We start from the raw sequence: 12,233 nt of genomic DNA, 5'->3' as shown, positions 1-12,233 counted from the left end.
AACCAGAGGTGGAACATATAAATATGGGCAGAGAGGATCATTCACTCTAATTTTGGCTGGGAGTCTCATAATTTATCATAATCTATTTCATTAGAGGGTACATTTTTTGGTATAATTTTAAGGACAACTTTTTAAAATTTTTTATTTTAGAGTTACAAGCCTTTAATTTTGGGCATGCCACTGAAACAGGACATCTTTAAAACCACCTTCAGAGCTTAAAGGGTTAAAGGACTTGTGTGGGTGCATTTACATTTGAATTTGGCCCGTTTGAACATTGTTAATGTCTAATTCTAAGGGATTTGTTTTTGGATTTAGTGGATGATTTTGGATCATCCACTAAAGGAAAACCTTTAGTATGATCAGTTAGAAAAGACATATCAACCCAAGTCAGAACAGTCTGAAGGTCTGTGGCGAGTTTGGAAGATGTAGCTTGAAAGCTCTAGGACGTGTCAGAAATGTTGTTCTTTGTTTAGATAAAAAAAAAAAAAAAAAACTGTCTGTAGAACAACAGTATTTTAGCTTTGTCAAGGCAACCTAATAAACAGACTGTTCTACATCCACTTTATTTAAGTACCCATTTAAATGTTCCCCCCAAAACCACCAAAACACTCTTGGTAAAACAATCACTATGGATAACAATCAGCATTCACAATATGCAGCCTTCTGTTGCTGAGAAAAATGTTAATGCCCACTTTCTCCAACTACCTGTGATTCTTGAATGACTGTAAATGAGTTTACAGCTTAAAATCGAATAGTGGGATGCCACCTTTAGGTTGTTTCTTACCAGAAGTGGTTGTTCTACTTTGAATTGGAAAGATTTGGACCTTTTGTATGGCTGTGGAAAAACCAGGGTGTCAGGATCCTATGAAAACAAAAAGCCATTCAAAAGTAGCCATGGTTTCTGGCAAAAAAAAAAAAAAAAAATCCCAATTATTTCGATAGTACTTTCTATTTCAGATTATTCAGACTGATTATTTGAAGGGCTGTTAAAAGCATTAAATGGACTTATTTTTTTCCTATCTATTGCCATTGACGAGTGTTCCCAGAACTGAGCGCCCATGAGCAAAGATGGAAGCCTCCAGATTGCGCACTTCTGGCGAACCCTGCGCTAGACGAGTGAATGCCATTGGAATGAATGGGAATGCTAATGGATAGCTCTCTCCAGGTATTTTAGAGCTCCTTGGGAGAAACACTGTGCCCTAAAAGAGAAGTTTTAGTATTAGTAATTTTTGATAAACCGCTTAATTTTTCAGAGGACAGATAAAACTAAAAGGTTTCCATTGACCTTATATTTTTGCCAAGAGACTCCACAGTGCTATAAAAAGGCCAGTTAAAGTCCAGTTTGGTTGGTATAGGTGCGATGAACAAACATTTGAACTGGGCTTGTATAAATGCTTTGGAATTCTGTTGAAAGGCTCTCTAACTGCTTACATGACTTGAAATAGTGACAATCACCCCCTACCAGTTTTTTTTAGTTCGGATGGTGTTGAGTCACATGTGGCCAAATGTAGGTTGTAACTTAGCATGATAAGCAGCATACAAATCAGTAAAGCTATGTGGCCTCTTCTACATTTCCTTTCAGCTCTCTCCTTCTCTCTGTCGCTCTTTCATGCCCCAACCGCCGTCTGCACTTTGCTGGAGTTCCTCTCCTAGGGAGTAGATCTGGCTCCCATTGTGAAAGCAGGCAGAACCCCCACCTCTCCCTCCTCCTTTCCTCCGTCCCTCCCTCCTGCTGCTGACTGTGAGCGGTGGCGAGCCCTTTGAAGCAGCCAGGCGGTGGAGGGGAGCAGTCATTGTGCTCTCTTTGATAGTGCCGCCTTGGCTTGCAGTTCAAGCTTTGTAGTAGCATGTCGTTCCTGGGTTCAGGCTGAGCCAGGGATCCCGGCCATCACTCCTCAGTTGTGGGCAGACCCCACTCACTGCCTCCTCTGGAATACCCACCCTTTGCCTCCTGGTAATTTTTGTTGTTTTGAGCTTTCTTCTACTTTTTTGAGAGCACTTTTTAGGATAACTTTATGGTTTCCTCAACCTTTTTAGAAAGTGGAAGGGAAATCGCAGGAGAAAGCCCCCCTCCCCTCTTTTTCCTCAGCCATGTTTGGTTTTCATACAGTTATAAAGACGTAATTGTGTAGGAGTTTTTCCCTCTTTAAAGTTACTGTCTCAGGGCCAGAGAAACTGCTGACAGAACAAAGCGGTTTGTTTAATTTTCTTCCAGGTGCTGTTTTTATTACTCCCGTTTTTTAAGCCCGTCTTCCTCCTGACAGATCGTCGGTTATAGTGCCTGTTGAATTTTTATAGACTCGCTGCCTTGAAGGATGTTGCCAAACCAGACTTGAAGCCAAGTGCTACAACGCAAGGTCACTGGTCCAAAGTCAGTGTGGAGTGAAAGTGGACCTTTTTAGCTGACTAGACTTAACGCAACCCAGATTTGGGCTCTTCATCCAAACTCTCATTCGTCGCCATTCATCGTAATGTTATGGAAGCTTTGAACTGTTCCCTCTGTTTCCAGTTGCTTTCATGTACAGCTAAGTGTCCATAGTAACAGTTGCTTTTTACACAGGAACCGAGCTTTTCAGGTACCCCATTATTTTTGGGATGAAACATCAACAATGTCTTTTTCCAAAACACAATCGCTATTTGGCATGTCAGTCTTAAAAGGCCACAGGATGTGGTCAAGTGTGGAGTTTCTTAAATGATCCTGATTCCACATAATAATTCTGTTTCCTTAGCGATTCCATTAACAATTCTTTGCGTACTTTTATACTAAGCAAAACAATACAGTTCTAAACAATTTAAAATATTTTCTCACCATTTACTCATGTGAACTCATACAGTCAAACAGTCAGTAATTACACTGATTTAACACAATAACAGTTCTATTTTATTTTTGAGTTAGATTTGACCAAAAGTAATGAGCTGCGGTTCAGTAAATGAGTCAGATTTTAATTTGATAACAGTCCTGACTGATTCATTGAGCAAGTGAGTCATTAGATTGAGGAGTTTGAGACTGATTTGCAAGTCGTTGGACAGATGAACTAAAATACAGCCAGCTCATAAGTAAAAATTCTGTCATTTTAATGGTAAGCAATGAAATATGCTGCCATAAAAAAGTTAATTGGTTAATGGGTAGTGTGTGTGTGTGTTTGTGTGTGTATGTGTGTATATATATATATATATATATATATATATATATATATATATATATATAATAGGACAAAACATACTTTTATGGTAATAAGGCTTGGGATTGATGCCTTTTTCACGCATCGATAATCGGAAGATTTTCCCAATGATTATTGATATACTGTACGTATATCTGGATTTTAACATATTTTTCGATATAAATTGGGCTGCTTGTTGCACAATAGTCTGTCTTTTCAAACATATTTCTCTACACAACTTTGGTTAAGTGTGAGCGGCAGTGTAAATCAAATGGGGTCGCACAGTGGAAGCGTCTGGCGGACGACGTGGTGTGTTCTCAAATTAGAAACAATTAGTTATTTTCTACGATGGTATGAACAAAACGCCAACGATCAGAGTCAACATTCTGAAGTGCCACAGAGAGCAACTCGCATAGTTTAGAGTTAATATGCATTATTAATAAAAATTGTATACCCTTTCTTATATGCTGAAATTAGAACTTTCCTGACCCCTGAATTATATATATATATATATAAAAAAATGCATCTTTTATTTGTTAAAAATATATTTATTTTTATCTTTTCAATTATTTGTCTCCTTTATCTTATGTATACATTTTGGTTGGTTTATATGTATTTTTTTTTCTACTTGTCTTTATAACTCACTGACTGTATTCATACATTGTTTGATCTTATTGAACATTTATATAGAAAAAAATCCACAGTTTTAGCACCATTTGTGGACTTTTCGGACGGTCCTTTACGTACCATAGGCACATTTTCCAACTTGTATCAATCTTATATTTGCGATCAGGAACGATTTCACCGTGATGCCATCTGACCAGCTTAAATACGGGACAAATCGCGTAGTTTTACTAACCTGCAAACTCACATTGTTTATTTATGAAGTACAAAAACTTTAGTAACTTGGACTACCATCTCCACTGCTGCTTCAGCTCGTCATGTGTGTGTGTGCATGTGTGTCTGTGCGTGCACGCGTGCGTGTGTGAATGGTAAATGTATATCGCCCTCTTGTGGTCTCAAACGCTATTACCCCAGACAGTTAAACTGAGGCCAACTGAGTGTATTGGAAAGCACACAAATTAGGCTTCTAAATTAAATGTCGGCTAATTTTAATATATTGGTGCCTCAAAAATATAACGATAAAATAACATGCCTATCAGTAATTGATATATCGATATTTTATGACATCCCTAATGGTAATATGTTGTAATATATATATATATATATATATATATATAGAAAAAGTATGATTTTTACCATAAAATTAACAGTAAAATGTATATCATGTTTAACAAGAGAATACATGTAATTTTTACAGTAAATTTTTGGTATAAAACAATAATTGGGCGTTCCCCAGAAGTCGCTGCGTGTCCCATCACATTTCATTATATTTTATGGGAATAGTTACAGTATTAAGTGCTTATAATTTCATAATATAAATGGCAGTCCATCCTGAAACGTGGTCACCATATTTTTTACGGTAAATTTCTGGCAATCTCTGCTGCCTGTATTTTACCGTAAATTTAACCTAATTAAAGTTTGGGTGTGTACAGTTGATCTCGCTTCATTCATTGAAAAGATTCAATTCAAAACACTGATTTGTTTACAATTTGGTCATCGCTAACAGGAAACACTGTCAGAGAATACAGTTTTCAGAATGCAGAATCGTTAATGGAACCGAATGTCCTGTAAATCATTCGGTTTCAGTATATATATATATATATATATATATATATATATATATATATATATATATATATATATATATGTATATATATATATAAATTTTATTTGTTATTTTTTGCACTGGTTTTAAATAAAGCCACATCCATACTAATCAGTTTTCATTTGAAAACATTGTTTTCAGTTTCCTAACATCATTGTTTCCCAAAGTATGCAGTAATGGAGAGTGTGTTCAAAACACTATGTTTTCAGTGGATGAGAGGATGAGAGGCGTAAACGTAGCGAAAATTGTTTTTTTTAATTTGAAACACATTAGTGTGGACACGGCCTAAGAATGGACCCTTTTCAAAGCAGTGTGAATCTAGCAAACTATTGTATATTTTAAATTGAATTATTCTTAGTATTATATTACCCTGGCATTAAATTGGCAAAAAAATGTCTAGTAAACTGCTGTGACAGGGTTGAAAATACAGCTGCTGAACTGCCATTCTGACTGCTGTAATTAATCTGTCTGTATTTTTTTCCTCTTTTGGAAAGTCCTAGAAATATAATAGTAAAAATTCAGAACAAAATAATATTTTCTGTGGCCACCTATTTACTGCAATTGAAGTTTACACTGCTATAGTTTACTTCTGCGTTTCAAACTCGAAAATGCAAAAAGGGTCCATTCCCAACTCTAACTCCCTTTGGTGAATGTATTTTCAGAATAATATATTTTCATACTCTCTGAGCAGTTTGAGTCGCCTACACTGGTTTGGGGTAAAGGGAAGGTTAAACGGAAAGAAGGAAGTGTTGTTGGTTCAAGCTTCAGCCTTTTTGATTTGCCCCAGGAGGTGAACGGGCCAATTGAGAGACACAGGGCCATGCCTGTTATCTTAACCTTCTACACTTCAAAGGCAGCCTTGTAACTGCACGAGCGAGCCCACGAGAAGGACTGAAAGTGGCTGGCCCTCAAATACAGAGGAGTGCTTCATTTCCTGCGGGTTGAGCCTCGGCATTCCACAGTGCAAATGGGAAGTCGCTCTTGAATCCCTGCGTTTGTATGGAAGTGGACTGTAAAGCGTGGTCCAACGGCCCAACCTAACCTCTACAAACACCCCTGTGCCCCCCCTCCCTGTCGAGGAAAGGCAGGAAAGCATGCCAGCTTTTTGCATCTATAGCAGGGAAGGAAAACCGCTCTCCAGGAAGGGAGCGCAGGGCACAGGAAAGCTTTGAGATCATAATGATGAAAAGAGTGGGCATGGGGGTGAATAAAAAGCGTTGGGGCCCTCTGGCTGCCACCTCTGCTGCCTTGCCGCTCTCACTTTATCTTGTGACTCTCTTTCTCTCCTGTCATTCGGTCAGCTCTACCTTGAAAAGTAGTTGCCTTTCATTCACATGTGGTTAAGCCGTCCACACGGGTGGAGTGGTGTGTGTGTGTGTGTGTGTGTGTGTGTGTGTGTGTATGAGTGTATTTATGTGTGAAAGTGGTCCAGGGTGGAGTTGGGGAGCTCAACTAGCAGAAAAGGTTGAATTAGACCTTAGCTTTAGGGAGTAGCCCACTACTAGTTTTTTAGTATTTTATCCATCTCTCCTTTTCTCTCTCACTGTATCTATCAGAGGTTTGCTCCTGTATTCCTACTTTTCACTTTGATCAGGAATTCCATTTGATGCCCTTCTCTGAAATGGCCCCCATACAGCTTGTCGACCAAAATAGAGTCTGTAGCATTAAATATTTCACATTTTGAAAGTGAATCAGATTGGACAAACATTTTTTGATAGGAACTTTGGGGTTCTTGATTAAAGTTGGAAGCGAGAATATTTCCTTCAAAATAGTGAGCTTGGAGTCTTTTAAAGCCAGATTTTTGAATGCTTGCAATCTCTTTTTTTTCTTCTTCTTTTTTTGCTCTAAACAGCTAATGTACAAAGCAAAGATCACAATGTAGAGAGTTGAAGTTTTGTAAAAAGCCATATTACAATTTGAGAAAAAAAAAAAATCTTTTTGTGTTATCAGTATTTGTTATTTTCGCATTTGGTTAACATCTTTATTCAACAGTGGAGCCCTGGAACATGTCTCTAACCATAGATAGATAGTTTGCATCTAGTGGGTTTTTTTTTTTTATAGATGAAGTCAAGATTTGAAGTTAAAATGTATATGTATTCTGTTGGTGTTGTGACTGGTCAAAATTTAAAGATTTCCACCATTTTTAATACATTTTTTTTAATGCTAAATGTTGTTTAAAATGGTTTTAGATGGATTATTGCATAACATGTCAACTTAAAAAAAAAAGGTATTTCATATACAGTGTTGGATAAGTTACTCAAAATAAGTAATCCACTACAAATTACTCATTGCTTCTCAAAATGTAATCAGATTACTTTATTATTTTTATCTAAAAGTAATCACATTACTAATTATTTTTCTTTTAAGTTACTTTCTAAATCACTTTTCCTAGAAAAGTTTTTGGTTTTCCGATCATTCAAAATGTAAGAAACGCTAATAGACGTACATATGAATTCATATTTTAAATGTATTATAAATATTACTTTAGTGCAAATAATGTACTTAAAAGTAATTACTTTAATTGAAAGTCAGTAACTGTAATCTGATTACAAGAATGACAAATTTAATTGGTTATACTACTTTTCTAACAAAAGTATTTAGATTACAGTAACTAATTACTTTGTAATCAGATACATCCAACACTGTTCATGTCCAATTTTCTCTTTAGGGTCACAGAGACTGTACAAAAATGATGAATGATGATGAATAAAATCACAAAATGATTTATGTAACTATAATGTAATGTGATAAAGTGGTGAATTTCTTTTTTTTTTTATATCTCAGTCCAGAGTTTTTCTTTCCTTTTGTGTTTTATAGGAGGAAAACGAACCACTTTTTCCTCTTGCAAAGCGAAGACAGCAGCTACAGGCCCCCTTTTAGAGATGGAAGCCTGCTAGACTCCTCAACTTTTCACCCCTTCATCACCTCTTGACCCCTGCAGAATTTCCAGAGGGTCCCGGTCCCTGAATCTGCTCCTTGGCCGCAGGCGCTGCTGTAGAGACGTTGAACTGAGAACTGACAATCACCAACACAGGCCCGTGAATAACTCGTTTGAACGCTCCTTTTCATTTCTGTCCTTATTTCACTCCCAAACGCCTAAGGCATTGCACTGATTACGTTCTTCGACCATTTGTAAAACACACATATGGCAACATGTAAACACATATGTCCCTGCACCTGTTCCTAAGTTATTCTAAATTATTTGGCACCTCTGTGTTTTTGTGTTAACTATGTCAATCCCTCACTTCCTTTCATGCCCCGTAAAATGTACTATCGCAGTGGCTTGACAAACCTCACGACACTCTGTCGCAACAATTAGGGATCATGTTGCCCTGGAAATCTAGGTTCTGTTTTCACACGTTGGTGCAAAAAAGGATCAACATTTCGATTTATCTCTTACATCTTGGGTTCAAGTTTATTTTGAATGCTTTTTTATTTCTTGGTGTATATTTTAAGTGATTTTTGTATTTTTTATTATTATAATTTTTTAATATATATATATATATATATATATATATATATATATATATATATATATATATTATGGTATATGAAAATAAGCTTGGAGACAGGAAAGCTATTTTTCTTGTTGAATCATCTTGCAGAAATAACATTGAAAGTCTTCTTTTTGATAACTATTTGTAACGAATATTGACTTTTCAGTTTGTGCAGATGTAAAATAATGCTCAATGTGTACTTTTTAAAAGATATGTCTGGATGTCACTTTTCTTCGTATTTTTGCAGGCAACATTAGGACAAAGGTGAAACAGTGGGTACCCAGAGGCCTCTATTTTATTGATCTAAATTGACAAATGAAGCAGATATATATCTATATATATTTACCCCAGCACTTGGCAGTCTTTTTCTTGCAGTGTAACTATGTCCTCTCTTTCTGTCTGGTAGGTAATAGTGTTTTTTTACCATGTTTATTCCATGCAAACATTTTCACGTTTTATTCATTTTAATGTTCTCTTTTAGAATTTTCACATGCTTTTTTTTTTTTTTTTTTACATTGTCATATTTTGAATCGTTAACTTGGTTTAGCACTTTGCTTCCAAGTGGTCACATTCGAACTGTTTCAACGTGTCTTTTTTTAATAAAAATAAATAGTCATCTTTGACAGAATGATCACAGGAAGTTTCTTTTTTGGACTGATATACTGAAATGTTTGTTGAGAATATCTGTGTTGGAAACTGAGCACTAATTCTACATTAAATATCAAGCATCAGAAATGTTGTAATATTTCACACGCATCTCTAGGGAATAAAGGCTTATAAAATGAATGGCCAAAAAAGTGCACGATCATAAAAAGGAAAATATATTCATATCTAAATTGCAATATAATAATAAAATGACCATTCATTATTCTCTTAAAGCACAAATGGCAGATGCACGATGACAGAATACAGAATTACTGTGTGTAGGATGTTCTGCATAGATGTTAAAAAAACAAGTGAAAAAAAAAAAACATGATAGGCCACCATCATCAGTATCAGTCAGTTTTCCAGAGTTATCTCACATATGCAAAACTTTGAAAGAAGGTGATGCTGATTTTATGTTTGTGTTTTAAAAAAGGAAGTACAATTTAGTTTGTTTTCTTCCTGATAAATTGCAAAATCTCCTGTGCAAACTTCGCTTTAGTATTCTCAAAAATACTTACCAATATTTAATAGACAGGAAAATATAGGCATTTCACTTTTTCATGCAAACAAAATGCAGCCAATGCATTGTCTGTATAATTCCTAATGTCAAATCCTAAGCCAACTTTATGTGAATACCTTTTCTTTTTTTGCTATTTTATATATTTTTAAATCAGGTTAAGGACTATACTATCTGGTTAATTGTTTCATAGCTCTGAAGCTCTGTGTCCTTCTCTTCAAGTGGCAAACAGTCTTAGGTCACTATAGGAAGAAGTGCTGCCAATACAAAGGGAAGGCTAGAGGTTGAAACCTCTGAAGGTGTCCTGTGGTATCTGGCACCAAGACATTAACAGCAGATCCTTCAAGTCCTGTCAGTTGCGAGGTGGATCCGCCATGGATCGGACTTGTTGGTCCAGAACATCCCACAGATGCTCAATTGGATTGAGATCTGGGGAATTTGGAGGCCAGCTCAACACCTTGAACTCTTCATCATGTTCCACAAACTATTCCCGAACATTGTGTGTAGTGTGGCAAGGTGCATTCTCCTGCTGAAAGAGGCCACTGCCATGAAGGAGTTTACCTGGTCTGCTATAATGTTTAGGTAGGTGTTGCGTGTCAAATTGACGTCCACATGAATGGTTTGACCTAGGGTTTCCTAGCAGAACATGCCCAGAGCATCACACTCCCTCCACCTGTTTGTCCTCCCACAGTGCATCCTGGTGCCATCACTTCCCCAGGTAAATTGCGCTCACGTACACGGCCATCCACGTGATGTAAAAGAAAATGGAACTCATCGGACCAGGCGACCTTCTTCCACTGCTCCAAGGTTCAGTTCTGATGCTCGCATGCCCATTGAAGGCGCTTTCGACAGAGGGCAGAGGTCATCATGGGCACTCTGACCGGTCTGTGGCTACGCAGCCCCATACGCACACATTCCTCCTGTAACCATCATGGACATTTTCTGTGACTTGTGCCACAGTAGATCTTCTGTCGGTTCAGACCAGACAGGATAGCCTTCGTTGCCCTCGTGCATCAATGAGCCTTGGGTGCCCAACACCCTGTCGTCAGTTTATGGTTTGTCCCTCCTTGGACCACTGTCGGTAGGTACTTACCACTGCAATCCTTGCCATTTCAGAGATGCTCTGACCCAGTCGTCTGGCCATAACAATTTGGCCCTTCTCAGTCACTCATATATATAGTGCATTGAGAAAATATTCAGACCCCTTCATTTTTTTCACATTTTGTTATGTTGCAGCCTTATGCTATATATATATATATATATATATATATATATATATATATATATATATATATATATATATATATATATATATTTAATTTAATTTTTTTATTTTTATTTTTTTTACATCAATCTACACTCTATACCCCATAATGACAAAGCAAAAAACAGATTTTTGATAACTTTGCAAAATTATTAAAAAGAAAAACTGAATTATCACATTGACAGAAGTATTCAGACCCTTTGCTATGACACTTGAAATTTAACTCAGGTGCATCCCATTTCTCTGGCTCATCTTGGAGATGTTTCTATACTTTGACTGGAGTCTACCGGTGTCAAATTTAATTGTTTGGACATGATTTGGAAAGGCACACACCTGTCTATAAAAGGTCTCACAGCTGAAAATGCATATCAGAGCAAAAACCAAGCCATGAGGTCAAAGGAACTGCCTGCAGAGCTCAGAGACAGGATTGTGTCAAGGCACAGATCTGGTGAAAGCTTCAAAACATTTCGATTGCATTGAAGGTTCCAAAGTGCACAGTGAACAGTTTGGAACAACCAGGATTCTCCTAGAAGAAGGTGATAAAATAAAAACAAACCTTCTTCATTACACCATCAAGATCAAATCTCTCAAGTCACATTATCTTTAAACAGGATTACAGTGTTGCCTAGATATTGTCTTTGTGCTTAAATTCAAGTAATATAATAAGGTACATTTTGTTTTTGATAAGAATAACCCTTAAAAATACCCCACAGACTCTCCAAAAATACTTTATATATATATAAAATAAGTTCAGTGATTACAGAATATTCCTCAAAGTAGCAAATTATAATATGCATGAAAGAAAAGAAAAATTGAAAATAATTGTCTAGCTTAAAATACTGGAAAATACAGTTGTCTTAAAATATATTTGGACATTTCAATAAAGACAGTCTCAACCTCGGGACTCCTATCCTGAGGTCACCAGAACCGGTTGAATCCAGCTCCATTCCTGCTTCGTGTTGGACTCCACTGCTACGTGTCGCTGTGTGATGATGACTAATAGCAGCCGGTGCCAGCCAAACATCACTTCAGTCTATTACGATGGACTTCAGAGGATGAACTGATGCCAAATCCAACTATAAGACATGGGATACTTCATATGCCATTGCCTGAACCTTGGACTTAGGATAGACCTCACTGAAATTACCAGCCAGGTTGAACTGCGATGCACCTCACTGATCTCTGCCTGCATCACCTCGGTCTAATGATGGACTATACTCTTGAAATGGAATACATAGACTATCATTTAATTGCAACAAAAGCCTTCATCAGCCAACTAACAAGGACAGTTGCATCTATGTGAACTTCTGCAGTTAATCCAGGAAGGATTTCAAAGACATTAGTCATTAATCTTGCAGTTCTTACAAAATATTTGTTTAAAAACTGGCCCTTAACACTTACTTAGTTTAATAATTTTAAA

General features: G+C 36.8%; 1 protein-coding gene across 5 annotated transcripts in view; it reads left to right on the top strand.

Moving 5' to 3' along the window:
* lef1 (lymphoid enhancer-binding factor 1) overlaps positions 1–8,420 on the top strand; it is a 63,421-nt gene extending 55,001 nt beyond the window's left edge. For all 5 annotated transcript variants that reach the window (XM_051703283.1, XM_051703281.1, XM_051703279.1 and 2 more), the window contains one exon: positions 7,708–8,420. In XM_051703283.1, the coding sequence (XP_051559243.1) occupies positions 7,708–7,787 (80 nt within the window). In that variant the 3' untranslated portion in view covers positions 7,788–8,420. The remainder of the gene's footprint in view (positions 1–7,707) is intronic.
* The last annotated feature ends 3,813 nt before the right edge of the window (positions 8,421–12,233 follow it).

Source organism: Myxocyprinus asiaticus, chromosome 7 (assembly GCF_019703515.2).
Source record: "Myxocyprinus asiaticus isolate MX2 ecotype Aquarium Trade chromosome 7, UBuf_Myxa_2, whole genome shotgun sequence".
NCBI lineage: Eukaryota > Metazoa > Chordata > Actinopteri > Cypriniformes > Catostomidae > Myxocyprinus > Myxocyprinus asiaticus.
Note: the sequence above shows the minus strand (reverse complement) of the source record. Positions and strands in the feature narration are given on the sequence as shown.